The sequence below is a fragment of the Cucurbita pepo genome, chromosome LG09 (assembly GCF_002806865.2).
Source record: "Cucurbita pepo subsp. pepo cultivar mu-cu-16 chromosome LG09, ASM280686v2, whole genome shotgun sequence".
NCBI classification, from domain to species: domain Eukaryota; kingdom Viridiplantae; phylum Streptophyta; class Magnoliopsida; order Cucurbitales; family Cucurbitaceae; genus Cucurbita; species Cucurbita pepo.
In genome coordinates this window covers 8714854-8727487 of record NC_036646.1, presented here as the reverse complement: position 1 = coordinate 8727487, position 12634 = coordinate 8714854, and the positions used below count along the sequence as shown (strand labels likewise).

Sequence of the window (12634 nt, the reverse complement as noted above, 5' to 3'; positions counted from 1 at the left end):
GTCTTGGTCATACTTGTCTAAACATGTTGTCTATGGTTGCATGTTCATTCCAAACCCTTTTTTACTTTAGTGTCATGGTCATATTTGTCCAAGGCGTGTTGCCTATGGAGGCATGTTGGATGTCCTAGTCATGCTTGTCTAGACATGTTGTCTATGGTTGTATGCTCGTTTCAAACCCTTTTTTACTTTAGTGTCATGGTCTTGTTTGTCCAAGGAGTGTTGCCTTTGACGGCGGCATGTTGGATGTCCTGCTCATGCTTGTCTAGACATGTTGTCTATGGTTGCATGCTCATTCTAAACTTTTTTTTTTTACTTTAGTGTCATGGTCATGCTTGTTTAAGACATGTTGGATGTCCGGCTCATGCTTATCTAGTCATGTTGTCTATGGTTGCATGTCTGTTTCAAACAATTTTTTACTTGCTTTCAGGTTAGGTAGCCTTTTACTATTCTTGTTGTATTAATACGAGTTGTATAATCGGTCACTAAAATCATGTCTACACCCGTCATGGTTAAAAACGTCCCCAAAATGTACGGTAGGAGGATGCGACTAGTTGTCCGTTCTTTCTATCCAAAGTTCTATGCTATGAAAGATGTGGTCGTTCATTTACTTTTGGCTTATAACATTCGTTTTTTTTTTTTTTCAAAATGTTTTCTAAAGCATTACATCGCTCGTGTTTTCTAAAAACATTTCCCTCAAACGTGATCCGAAGTTTTAGCATACGTCAATATTGTCTGTGAAGTTTAAATCTCACACGTCTGACTTACTTACTTAGTTAGAACAAGTGTCGCACAATCAATATCTCGTTGCCGCAAGAGTGCAGTTGTCCCGCTGCTGCAAGAGTGTAGCGGGATAGTTGTGACATGAGCGGCCACAAGTGTTGCACAATCAATGTCCCACTACCACAAGAGTGCAATTGTGAAGAGTGTAACGGGACAGTTGTGACATGAGCTGCCACAAGTGTTGCACAATCAATATTCCGCTGTCGCAAGAGTGCAGTGTTGAGCTACACGAGCTTCACAAAGCTTGATTTCTCATAAATAGACATATTAGCAAATTCCCCAATGTATGGGCTGGGCTCCACTCAATCGGCCCATAACTGACCCAACCAGCCCATTAGCAAAAGGACCTACGCTTCACCTGCCCGACAGGGCTCGGCCGGCAGTCCGCAGAGGTAGTGGAAGACGGGAACACCGGTGAGTCGCCATGGACGCCGCTACAACATCTCTCACGGAGTTCTTCTCCTTCCTCTCCATCTCGAAACCTTCCACTCCACACCTTGAGTCAGTCTCTTTAAATTTTCAGTCTCTTACGAAGCCAAAACTGGCACGGTTGGCTGCCGCCAGGACCAGGAGCTCTGTTACGTCTTCTTCCCCAGAATCTACCTCTCCCATCTTAAGCGTAAGGAATTACAATGTTTTGATCACTGTGGACAATAACGATCCTGAAGAGAAGCTAGTGAATCAGTTCAGGAGACAGGTTTTGAGAGCTGGAATCTTGCAGGAGTGTAAGAGGAGAAGATTTTTTGAGAACAGCCAGGCGAAGAGAAAGAGGAAAGCTAGAGAATCCGCAAAAAGGAATCGCAAGAGGTTAGTTATCTCGTTTCTAAAGCAAAACTTGATGAGATGAAATGGCTGCATGTGGATTTTTTGTGATTTAGTTCTTTCGAATTGATTAGATTGTAGGGATTTTCTTGGTGGAATCGTCTGTTTTCTTTCACTTTCTGGGCAGCCAAACAGTGCATTTCGATATCAACTTCTTGAATAGGTTCCTCTTCCAAAAATTCAATCCAAACAGTTGTGCCCTTGAAGCACCAATACCACCATTGTTCTCCTTGGTTTCCTATTCTCCTCTCCCTCTTTTGATCTTCCATAACATCGTCCAAAACTCAGAATCCGCCCTTAGATTGATCAATATCAATTCAAAGAATTAGCTTATTAGACCTTCTTCTAATTTAGTGGGAGAGGAAAACAGAGGATAGGGAGGATTTTTCAACTGGAGGATTAAGTTCCAGTAATTGAACTTGAGTAGCTTAGCCAGCTATAAACTAAAGCAATGATGAATCGTTGAGCAAAATCAAACAGGAAAATAGTTGGATGCTGCTTAGTTACAATGTGATCGTGATTAGTATTAAGATTATTGGATAATAAGGTCACTTATATGGTTGATTTCCATAATCCATCTTTCTTAGTGCAACTTTTGTATTCAAAATAAGAATCTTTTCAGCTCTGGGTTGAATTGCCTAAATGATCTTGATACCATGAAGAACACTTTCTATGATTTCTGCGAAATCAGTTGAGGCATGTTTCATAATGATATCATTTTTAGTTTTTTTTGGTTTTGAAATTTATGTTTCTTTACTATGTTTTTCACCTTGTTTTTGAATCATTAAATTCCAGAAACAATGACAAAGTTCTAAAACTAATTTTTTTTTAATTTTCAAAACATGGCTGGGTTATTTTTGATATTGTGTTCATGGTCCACGCTACTAATTCCAAACATTAAGGCCAACTTTGAGAGAGAACAAGTTCTCAACAGGGGGTTAGCCACCAAAAGTTTAGACGATATCTCCAAACCTTCCAAACTAGTTTCCATGGATGGGGAATGGTAAAATGAATATTGCTCATTCAATTCACTTCCCATTGCAGACCAAAACTTTGTCTTGCCACTTTGAATCCTCTTGTGTAATCCTAAAACAACTAGGTTCCTTTTTCGTATTTTATTTACTTGGACTTGTTGTTCTTGTTTTTTTTCGGGTTATATGAAGTTTTCACTCCTACCCAATTCGTTAGGACAATAACCTATGTGAATGATTGATTTCGAATCATATGACTCTTCTTCTTCCTTTCCTTTCTTAGTTCAATCTCGAATGGAACCGTGAGATCTCAAATCGGTTGGAGAGGGGAACAAAACATTTCTTATAAATGTGTGGAAACCTCTCCCTAGTAGACACGTTTTGAAACCTTGAGGGAAAGTCCAGAAAGGAAAGCCTAAAGAGAACAACATTTGCAAGCGGTGGGCTTGAGCTGTTACTAATAGTATCAAAGCCAGACACCGGGCGGTGTGCCAGCAAAGACGTTGGGTCTCCAAGGGGGGTGGATTGTGAGATCCCCACATCGGTTAGAGAGGGGAACGAAATATTTCTTATAAATGTGTGGAAACTTCTCCCTAGTAGACGCGATTTAACCCTTGAGAGAAAGCCCAAAGAGGACCATATATGCTATCAGTGGGCTTCAGCTTCAGCTGGTACAGGACCCTTTTCTTTTTTTAGGATTGTTTAAGCCTCTAGTTCTATGTAGTCGTAGTCTGTGCGTGTGCGTAGATACGTAGTTACGTAGACATATATATTTGCCCCCATGGTTTTTAAGTAACGTAGATGTGGTTCCCCAATTGCAGAAGGGTTTGGAAGCCTGAATCAAGAGCTGAGGAGCAGCTAAAACAGGAAACCACTCGGAGGAAGGATATGGATGAGGGAGATGACAACTGGGAGTTCTACCAAGTAGACCTTCCTTACTGTTCATAGAAAAAGCTCACTGCCTTGAAAGTTGAAGCCATTGTTTGTAATGTTTTGGCTTAGATCATCTTGCCTTCGAGCAGGACGAGATTGTTTTGTGGTCGAGTATCGGTTGCAAAGCTTTGGCCTTTGTCGAGACGACAAAGGCTTAGGCTTAGATTCTGTTTGATAACGATTTTGTCTTTTAATTTTTTTGTTGTTAGTAATTAAATTTATTTTCTCACCGATTCGTTACTATGATTTTCATCTCTCTCAAAAGAACATGTGACTTTTTAGCCAAATTTTGAAATAACAATAATAAAATTACTTTGCATAGTTTTTTAAATTTTGGTTTGGATTTTTAAAACGTTTTCAAAAAAACAATATAACAAAATTAAAGAAATTTATGAGTGTAAGTAGTATTTAGAAACCAAAGGTTCAAAAATTAAAAATAAAAATAAAATAAACACAAAAAATTACAATATTACTCGTGATTTTTCATAAATATTTTAGACTTGAAAAAACGTCAGTGTTTAAGATACTTGATTAAATTTGAACATTAACTTTTGGACCTGAAAATTCTCATCGAGTTAACCCATAAGAATGTTGATGGAAACTTCAAGGAGGTAGTACTCTACTAATAATGTAATTTCAATCGATCTACTTTATAAATGCTTTGAATGAAAAAATCAAAGGTATCCTATCCTCTTATGAGAGCTATACTCGTTATATATGCGGTGATTTTAATCCTTCTTGAGAAGCTCATGTGAAAAAGTTGGATAACTATCGGCGCCAAATTCGGCTAAAATCATTCAATTCCTGTTTCCTCCCGTATGGATCTGCTCTATTGCAGCTTCTATCATTGCCTCAATCTCCTGATAAATTTCTACTTTAATGACAGTTATAAAACGTCTACCGAATATTGAAAGGGCAATGTTCTGCATTAACTTTTCAACGAGCATGAATGAATTTCTACTTTAGAGTCATTCCAATCGGACCAAAAATATAAGGACCTCAAATTTCATCCATAAACTTGAATTGAATGAATAATATGTTCATGATTCAGCAGACCAAGATTCAACAATGAAAATGGATCCTCTATAGTAGCATCATATGAACAAATGCATTTACATGTATATCAAACTAATTGGAACACCCAATCAATTCTTCAGGTACTATAGTTATGAAAGTAGTGATCTACACTAAGAAGATGAGCTAATTATGAATGCTCCTCATTTCCCTACAAATGCCTCCTCATTTCACAACAAATCCTCAATTCAAAACACACTAAACTATGTCAGGAATTAGCGAACTTTGCTATACAAATCTTCTCATGGAGTAGAGATGACAACCTGACCGTGCCGAGGATGAACACGACGCGTCCAGCGCAAATTATAGACAGATATCCTCTTCAAAATGGCCGAATGTCTTGAAGAATTGGCACACACCTTCTTCTGTAAACCAATTCTCTTTCATCTGCAAGCCACCAATTCACCTCGTTAATGGAATCTCTCCAGCATTTGGAAGAATCATTGCCGAAGAAAATGTCATTTATGCATATCTTAATGTGGAGTACGTGGGATAAGAACACTCACGAAGTAAGGGTAGTCTTTGATGCTAAATTTTTCTGGAGCAGCTTTCATAAACAAATGAATGAAGTACAGAACAAATTTGCCACATTCTTCACCATTCTTCTGTTGTGGCACCTAGAAATTTCGTAGATCATGTAATTATTTACAAGTTAAAAGGGAGAATACGATCAGAAGACAGTTCGAACACGACAATGTCGATTACCTTTGGCACCATGAGAGGAATATCGCCAATAACCTTCAAGTTCTTGCACCTGCCATCATCTTTGAAAATGTCCATAACAAATCTGAAAAGGGTTGCAAAAGCATATCAATTACTGAGAGAAACAATAATAGAGAAGAAATCCATTAACGCCTAAAAACACACTTTCTAATCTCTGGTTCAAGCCGTCTTGGATTCGCCTCCTGAAGTGAATCAAGCAATAACATGCATGGTTTTCTAGTTTTTGAATCCGGCTTCTCATCAAAGTGGCAAAATATCAATAGGCTCCAGTGGCTCCTAATAACAATTAGTTCATTATATGATACAACATAAACACGATAATACGAGACTTTAAGTCGTGAGTGGGGAAGAATCTACCAGCAAACAATAGGAACAAAGACATATTTCTTTGAAAATATTTGTTTGTTCTTAATCCATTTCAGGACCTTTCTTCTGTGTGCTGCTTTCAAGTACAAGCTAAACCATAAGCAGTCAAGATATGTAAACTGGATCTTCTTCTCTTCTGGAGAGCTCCTCCATAAGTTCCTACACATCTCAATATTCCAATCAAATTACAGCAAATATCTCATAATGTTTAGCAATTTTATAAGAGATGTTGCTTACTGAAAACAATATTCAAAAGCTCTAGAGTCAAGCTTCCTTTTTTGACTAGGACTTGCACCACTGGTTTCAACTTCCGTTGTTGATTGCTTGCGACGACGAACAGGACTAGTGTCTGACGTCGAGGGAGGTACCAGCTGTACAGTTTCGATATTCTCAGATTCTTTTGATTTTTTCCTGTTGCCATGCCCTGATAATTGATATAAAAGGTGAGTGACATTTTGTAACCTGAACCCAACATGTCACTGTCAGTAAGCAAATCGGTTTGTTGCCAAAATTCATTTGGAGAGTGTCCAAAATAAACAGACAGAACTTATATGGAACAATGACCGGAAGTTATTATAATGAAGGGGACCTAGATGACTATACTAAAAATCAACCTCTAGTACAACATCTGCTAGCGATAGGCCTGTTACAAATTATATCAGAGCCGGACATCGGGCGGTGTGCCAACGAAGACGCTGAGCCCCAAGAAATGATATATTTTCCTTGCTGAATTCAGCGAAACAATCTAACTTAAAAATAAAATAAAAGGATTTGGACAGAGAAAACTGAAACCATAGTGGGCCATAACATAAAGGAACAAGAAGCAATAGAAGACGAAGAAGTCGTTTTCTCCATGAGAGAAAATAGAAATTGTTTACCTTACAAGGAACTACTTTTCTATCCAACAGTATAAAATTACAAAAAAAATGTTGATGATTTTTTTATAGAGAAACAAAGATATTTCATTGACAAGTGAAATGACCACCAGAGTGATGGTGTTAGGAATCACAGACCTCCACAATTGTATGATATTGTCCACTTTGAGCATAAACTCTCTTGACTTTACATTTAGTTTTCTCAAAAGACCTCATACCATTGGAGATGTATTTCTTACTTCTAAACCCATGATCATTGACAAGTGAATTGACCACCCGTGGTGGTGTTAGGAATCATGGACCTCCACAGTGGAATATGATATTATCCACTTTGAGCATAAACTCTCATGACTTTACTTTTAGTTTTCCCAAAAGACCTCATACCATTGGAGATGTATTCCTAATTATAAACCCATGATCGTCCCCTTAGTTAACCAACATGTAACTCCCTCCCAACGGTCCTAAACAGGTGGACTACAAGAAAGACTTCCCGTTGTGAATTAAAGAATAGAGACTAAAATCCTTGAATGGGTCAACATTTACATTGAAAGGTGTCAACATTTACAAAACTAAATGAAGAATGAATGCTGTTCAAGATCCCCCCATTTCTTTCACACAAAAGAAACCAAAAGAAGGAACGATTAAAGGCCAGCCATAAAGTTTACACATCTCAAAAGAACGACCCACAAAAAATCAGTGTTAAAAGATCAAAGATGGTTCCAGGCAGAATCATACACCAGCCAAAACCTTCTAAAACGAATTTCCAACGATCAGTATAAATTCAATACAATTATCAGGAGGTTGACATAACTAGTAAGCCTGCTAAAAAAATTTGAATAAATAACCATAGTTATCCATCCCTATGATTAAGTTGTCTAGTATAAACAAAATCTTCAGATGGAAGCAATGAACCACATCAAGAATTCATTGATGATGATGCATAAAACCAGTCAGAGACCTTCATCGTTCTATGAAACAAGCCTTCCAAAATTCCTAATATGCAAAGAGTTTACCACAACATATATGACAGATGCAGTTAAAAGTTCCATCAAACAAGACAAACTCGTGTTGCAGTTAACATACATAGGCACCCTAGTATTTGATAAATTTTGGTTTCTGAGCAGGCATGAAAGCAGGTAGTTCGAGATTCCGCTTCCTACTATGAATTACCACCACTGCGCAACTGGATAAAACAAACTACATAGCTATAAATTTTCTTCTCCCAATAATCTTGGTAGCCTCTAGAGGCAAAGAAGAAACATACAACTAGCTAGTAAGAACAAGCTTCCCATTATCACCATCCCGAATCGCGAATAAGCAAAAATGTCAGCCAAAGTCCAAGAAACGCTCTTCTAATCGCTAATTCAAACCACACGACAGTAAACTATCTCCCTCCAATCTCTCGACTGCAAAACGATGCCGATTGAAACTAAGCAAGAAGATGCTACTAAACGAACCGATGAAATTTTACCTGTGGTCGGCTGATCGAGGTCAATGAAGTTCACCGGTTGTGGACGCTTTCGTTTACCCATTGATTGCGAAACTTTTCAGAACTTCGCCGGATCCTTCTTCTCGGTCGAAGATGAAGAACGGTGGGCGCCGGGCTGGGCTAGATTAGGAGGCCGGGGGGATTCTGAATCGTTCCTGCGATGAACGAAACGACATATCGGAATTCGTTCTGAAATTTTTAATGAACTCGACGGTATTGGTTAGTAACTTCAGAGCCGTTGGATTCATTCATCTTGTTTCAATTATATTGGATCTCATTCTTTTATATATATATAGAGCACGGTGGAAATCCGATTGGGCGTTCCTACGCACCTGACATCTCGTAAGAAAGAGCCCCTGACTCGAGAACAAAACAAGGGATTGAGCAGTGTGAAAAGCCACGGGAATACGTCTGACGCTTTCATTTAAATTCCTAAATCTCAAATCAAGGCGTTATACTGAAGCTTGACTGAGAATCTCAAAAGGGTTTTTTGAAGCTTACCCTGTTACAGCGGACCGTTAGGTTAGCAAGGTGCCTCCGTTTAGGGGCTTGAAGGACTTACGCGATGACAGAGGGTATTAGAGCCAAAGGTTCGCCCAACCCATGGCTAGTGTCGTCGAAAAGGTTGGTAGCAAACTCGTAATCGTGTGGATGTTTTGTTACACAACTGAAAGGGCAAATTTCAACCGAGCGAGTTGCTTCTCCAAAGAAAGATGCACTGGTTAGGCAAACCAAAAGACATAAAAAACGTTAAGCGTGAAGTACAATTAGATCCCATTCTGAGGACGAGTTCCAATTGTGATCCGACATGTTGATGAGCTTGAAACAATCTCCAACCTATGCCGAAATGTCTAAAACCGAGGGGCGGAATAGGCAGCTTACGTGTTATAGTTCAAATTTAAATATAAAATATTAAAATTTTGTTTTAGTAATATTTTGATTTTAAAATTAAAAAAAAAAAACAATAATAATAATAATAATTTCATTATTAAAAGTATTATTAATTTAATTTATAATATATATATTAGAGAAATGGAAGCCACACCTCCGCCAATCTTGGTGCCTCCTCCTGCAAGAAAGACATCACAGGGACGACGCCCAAATTCTTCACTCGGCGAGCAATTTCTCAGTCGCCATGGAAGGACAGGAGGGAACTCAGCAGCCTCATCTCGTGCTTGCTAACAAGCTCTTCCTTCTAACTCACCCGGATGTTCAAGATATCGAGAAGGTTAATCTTAGGGAGGAAGTATTGGCCTCCGTTAAAGCTGATGGTAATTCGCGGATTGCTTCATACTCTCAATGAGTTTCATCGATTTCGCATTGTGATTTCTGTCTTACGAAATGTGGTTTTTTCTTCTCTGTAATTTGTATTGTGTAGACATGGCTCCTTTATACGAAGCCCTAACCGGCAATTCGCTGTTGGATTTGGATCGGAACGTGTTGGACTCGATGCGTGCGAAAAACGAGGAGGAGTTGAAGAAGCTGGACGAGAAGTGAGTTCTTTCATACTATCGTTGATCTGTTTTTTCGAGTGTTCTTTAGTGTGAGGGTTATGTAGGAGAGTACATCTGAAGTTCTTTGAATATACGTGAATGTGCATTAAGTTGATTATCCTTGAATTGGCATCGATTTACAGTTCCACTTCCTATCAACACATCGACTTTCAACTTTAGTTAATTCGGAATTTCCATGGATGTGCGAATCTGTTCTATTTGAGGCGCAGTTCTACTTAGCTTTTGGATATGATTCTACCATAACTGACCTTACTTTGCTAAATTCCTAATTGATGAAAGGTTATGCTGCTGCTGAATGTTTTGATTTTGTATGGTGACTTTCTGTGGTTCTTTTTGTTTTATAGTAATTGAATATGACGAGTAGGGCACATATGAGTTCAAAATATTGTTGCACGCTGATGGGAAATAGATTTCAGATCTACTAAAATAGATTGAATAACCAACAATACAAGTTGCTAAATGATGATCTGGTAATTTGAAGAATTTTGAGAACTCCTTCGAGTCGATATCTATTGAAACTCTCGTTGAGTCCCTTCACTGCATTCCTCCTTTATTTAAACAACGCACTTAATGCATACCCACACTGGATATGGATTTGGATTTGAATGGTTGATCTGTGTTTCTTGTAGTTAATGGCCACTATTTTTGTAGCTGTTTATGGTGCCATGCTGTTGTGTGTTATTTTGTTTATAACTTTGAACAGAACAGCAATGTGTTTATTTAGCCATTCATCAATCTTTTACTCAGGATTGCTGATGCTGAAGAAAACTTGGGTGAAAGTGAAGTTCGAGAAGCTCATTTAGCCAAATCACTTTTCTTCATTCGTATCGGTGATAAGGTTCGTTAAATCTTTCTCCCCAAGTATTGTAGGGCTGTTCTACGACTTCCACCTAACGTTCTAGATTTTGACCTCAGGACAGAGCACTGGAGCAACTCAAGGTAACTGAGAGCAAAACAGTTGCGGTTGGACTTAAGATGGATTTGGTTTTCCATACTCTACAGCTTGGATTTTTCTACATGGATTTTGACCTCATCTCGAAAAGTATCGAAAAAGCTAAAAAGTAAGCCATGATATGAACATCGCGCGTAGTATTTCTTTTCAAAATCAACATTTGTATGTTATTGGTTGTGATTGTTGGATGATAGAAGTCCCACATCGGCTAATTTAGGGAATGATCATGGGTTTATAATCAAAGAATACACTCTCCATTGGTGTGAGGCCTTTTGGGGAAGCCCAAAGCAAAGCCATGAGAGCTTATGCTCAAAGTGGACAATATCATACCATTGTAGAGAGTCATGTTCGTCTAACAGTGATTACTTGCTCTGTTTGCCAGCTTGTTTGAAGAAGGAGGTGATTGGGAAAGAAAGAATCGTCTGAAGGTGTATGAAGGCTTGTACTGCATGTCGACTCGAAACTTCAAGAAAGCAGCCAACTTGTTTTTGGATTCCATCTCGACTTTCACTACATACGAGCTTTTTCCTTATGACACATTCATATTTTATACAGTTCTCACAAGCATTATATCTTTGGATAGAGTGTCTCTAAAGCAAAAGGTACTTAAAATTTCCATGAATTTGCATTAAGTTTTTTGTATCATGGATAGTTGGCACGTCTTCCCAATTGCTCTATCGATTTTCATTCATTTACTGTAGGTCGTTGATGCCCCTGAGATATTGACGGTGATCGGAAAAGTCCCATACCTTTCTGACTTTTTGAACTCTTTGTATGACTGTCAATATAAATCATTTTTCTCAGCCTTCGGTAAGCAGGAAATTTTACACGATGCTTAAATCCGTGACCGATAATCTACTTGTTTCGGGTTTCACATTTCTTTATTTGATCTGTATCAATGCAGCTGGTCTGACCGAGCAAATAAAATTAGACCGTTATTTGCACCCGCACTTCAGGTACTACATGAGAGAGGTCAGAACTGTTGTTTATTCCCAGTTTCTGGAGTCCTATAAGAGTGTCACAATCAAAGCAATGGCTAATGCATTTGGAGTATCTGTGGAATTTATCGATCTGTAAGTGTTCATGCATGGATACTAATCGTCTAAATGATGTCTAAATGATTGTTCTCTCTCATAAAATGTGTTTCTCTGATGGTGCCAGGGAGTTGTCTCGTTTCATTGCTGCGGGAAAACTTCATTGCAAGATCGATAAAGTAGCAGGTGTTCTCGAAACTAATCGTCCTGATTCGAAGAACGCTCTGTACCAAGCTACCATCAAGCAAGGAGACTTCTTACTTAACCGTATCCAGAAGTTGTCTCGTGTCATTGATCTGTAACTACGATTTTAGTTTGCGTCGATGAAATTTGAGCATCGGAACTTCGTGAAAATGGCGCTGTCGTTTCGTTCTAAACACATTGGCGCCTCAGGCTTACTGTCGTCGTTATTACTTGATTTTGATATATCAATTGAGTGTCTTGTTAGAAATTAGATGAATGCTTTACACTGGCCCTTTTCATGTCTTCTTGTTTTTTCTAGAGTCATATTCGTTTTATCTTTCCTTCTTTTTATATCGACTTTTGAGCACGAAACCGGGATCAATATGTCTAGCTTGATGAATTGAGACGGTTGGATGATGAAAGTCCCACATTCAGTAATTTAGAAAATGATCGTAGATTTATAATCAAGGAATACTCTCTCCATTGAGATGAGGCCTTTTGGGGAAGTCCCAAGTAAAGACATGAGAGCTTATATTCAAAGTAGATAATATCATAATATGGTGGAGAGTCGTGTTCAGACTTTATTGATAGGGATCCCCAAAACCATGATGCCTCGGGTCTATACATGGGTTGGGTCTTGTCTAGGTTGTATAAATGTACATGGGTTGGATTGCTATTTTCAGGTTAATTCAATCCTCTATTTTCAGGTTAGGTTGGATTAGGTTATCGAGTTTTTTTTTTTTTTTTAATTATTCTTACTTATTTACGGTACATGTTACATTAATAACTAAATTTCATAAAATTCAATATCAAACAAACATTCACAAGTCACTAACACATCACTAATATTTCACTAATATTAGTTACAAACGTTAAATATTCTTAATTTTCATAATAATATTAAAAATATGGTTGTAG

At 38.2% G+C, this 12634-nt stretch overlaps 3 protein-coding genes across 3 annotated transcripts; 2 read left to right on the top strand and 1 right to left on the bottom strand.

Annotated features, from left to right (window-relative positions):
• The first annotated feature begins 1149 nt into the window (after window positions 1–1149).
• On the top strand, window positions 1150–3749 carry LOC111802593 (30S ribosomal protein S21, chloroplastic-like). The gene is made up of 2 exons (XM_023687020.1): window positions 1150–1587; window positions 3395–3749. Exons 1-2 carry the CDS (start codon window positions 1205–1207, stop codon window positions 3519–3521), a joined length of 510 nt encoding a protein of 169 aa, XP_023542788.1. The 5' UTR covers window positions 1150–1204; the 3' UTR covers window positions 3522–3749.
• A 750-nt stretch (window positions 3750–4499) lies between these two features.
• On the bottom strand, window positions 4500–8276 carry LOC111802558 (probable ubiquitin-like-specific protease 2A). Its single transcript, XM_023686967.1, has 7 exons — window positions 8016–8276; window positions 5907–6093; window positions 5661–5828; window positions 5448–5579; window positions 5286–5367; window positions 5087–5197; window positions 4500–4967 (listed from the first exon to the last, which is right to left on the bottom strand). Exons 1-7 carry the CDS (start codon window positions 8074–8076, stop codon window positions 4884–4886), a joined length of 825 nt encoding a protein of 274 aa, XP_023542735.1. The 5' UTR covers window positions 8077–8276; the 3' UTR covers window positions 4500–4883.
• An 801-nt stretch (window positions 8277–9077) lies between these two features.
• On the top strand, window positions 9078–12034 carry LOC111802526 (26S proteasome non-ATPase regulatory subunit 6 homolog). Its single transcript, XM_023686931.1, has 8 exons — window positions 9078–9304; window positions 9412–9526; window positions 10295–10385; window positions 10463–10608; window positions 10882–11101; window positions 11201–11309; window positions 11404–11572; window positions 11661–12034. Exons 1-8 carry the CDS (start codon window positions 9169–9171, stop codon window positions 11833–11835), a joined length of 1161 nt encoding a protein of 386 aa, XP_023542699.1. The 5' UTR covers window positions 9078–9168; the 3' UTR covers window positions 11836–12034.
• Window positions 12035–12634: the final 600 nt, after the last annotated feature.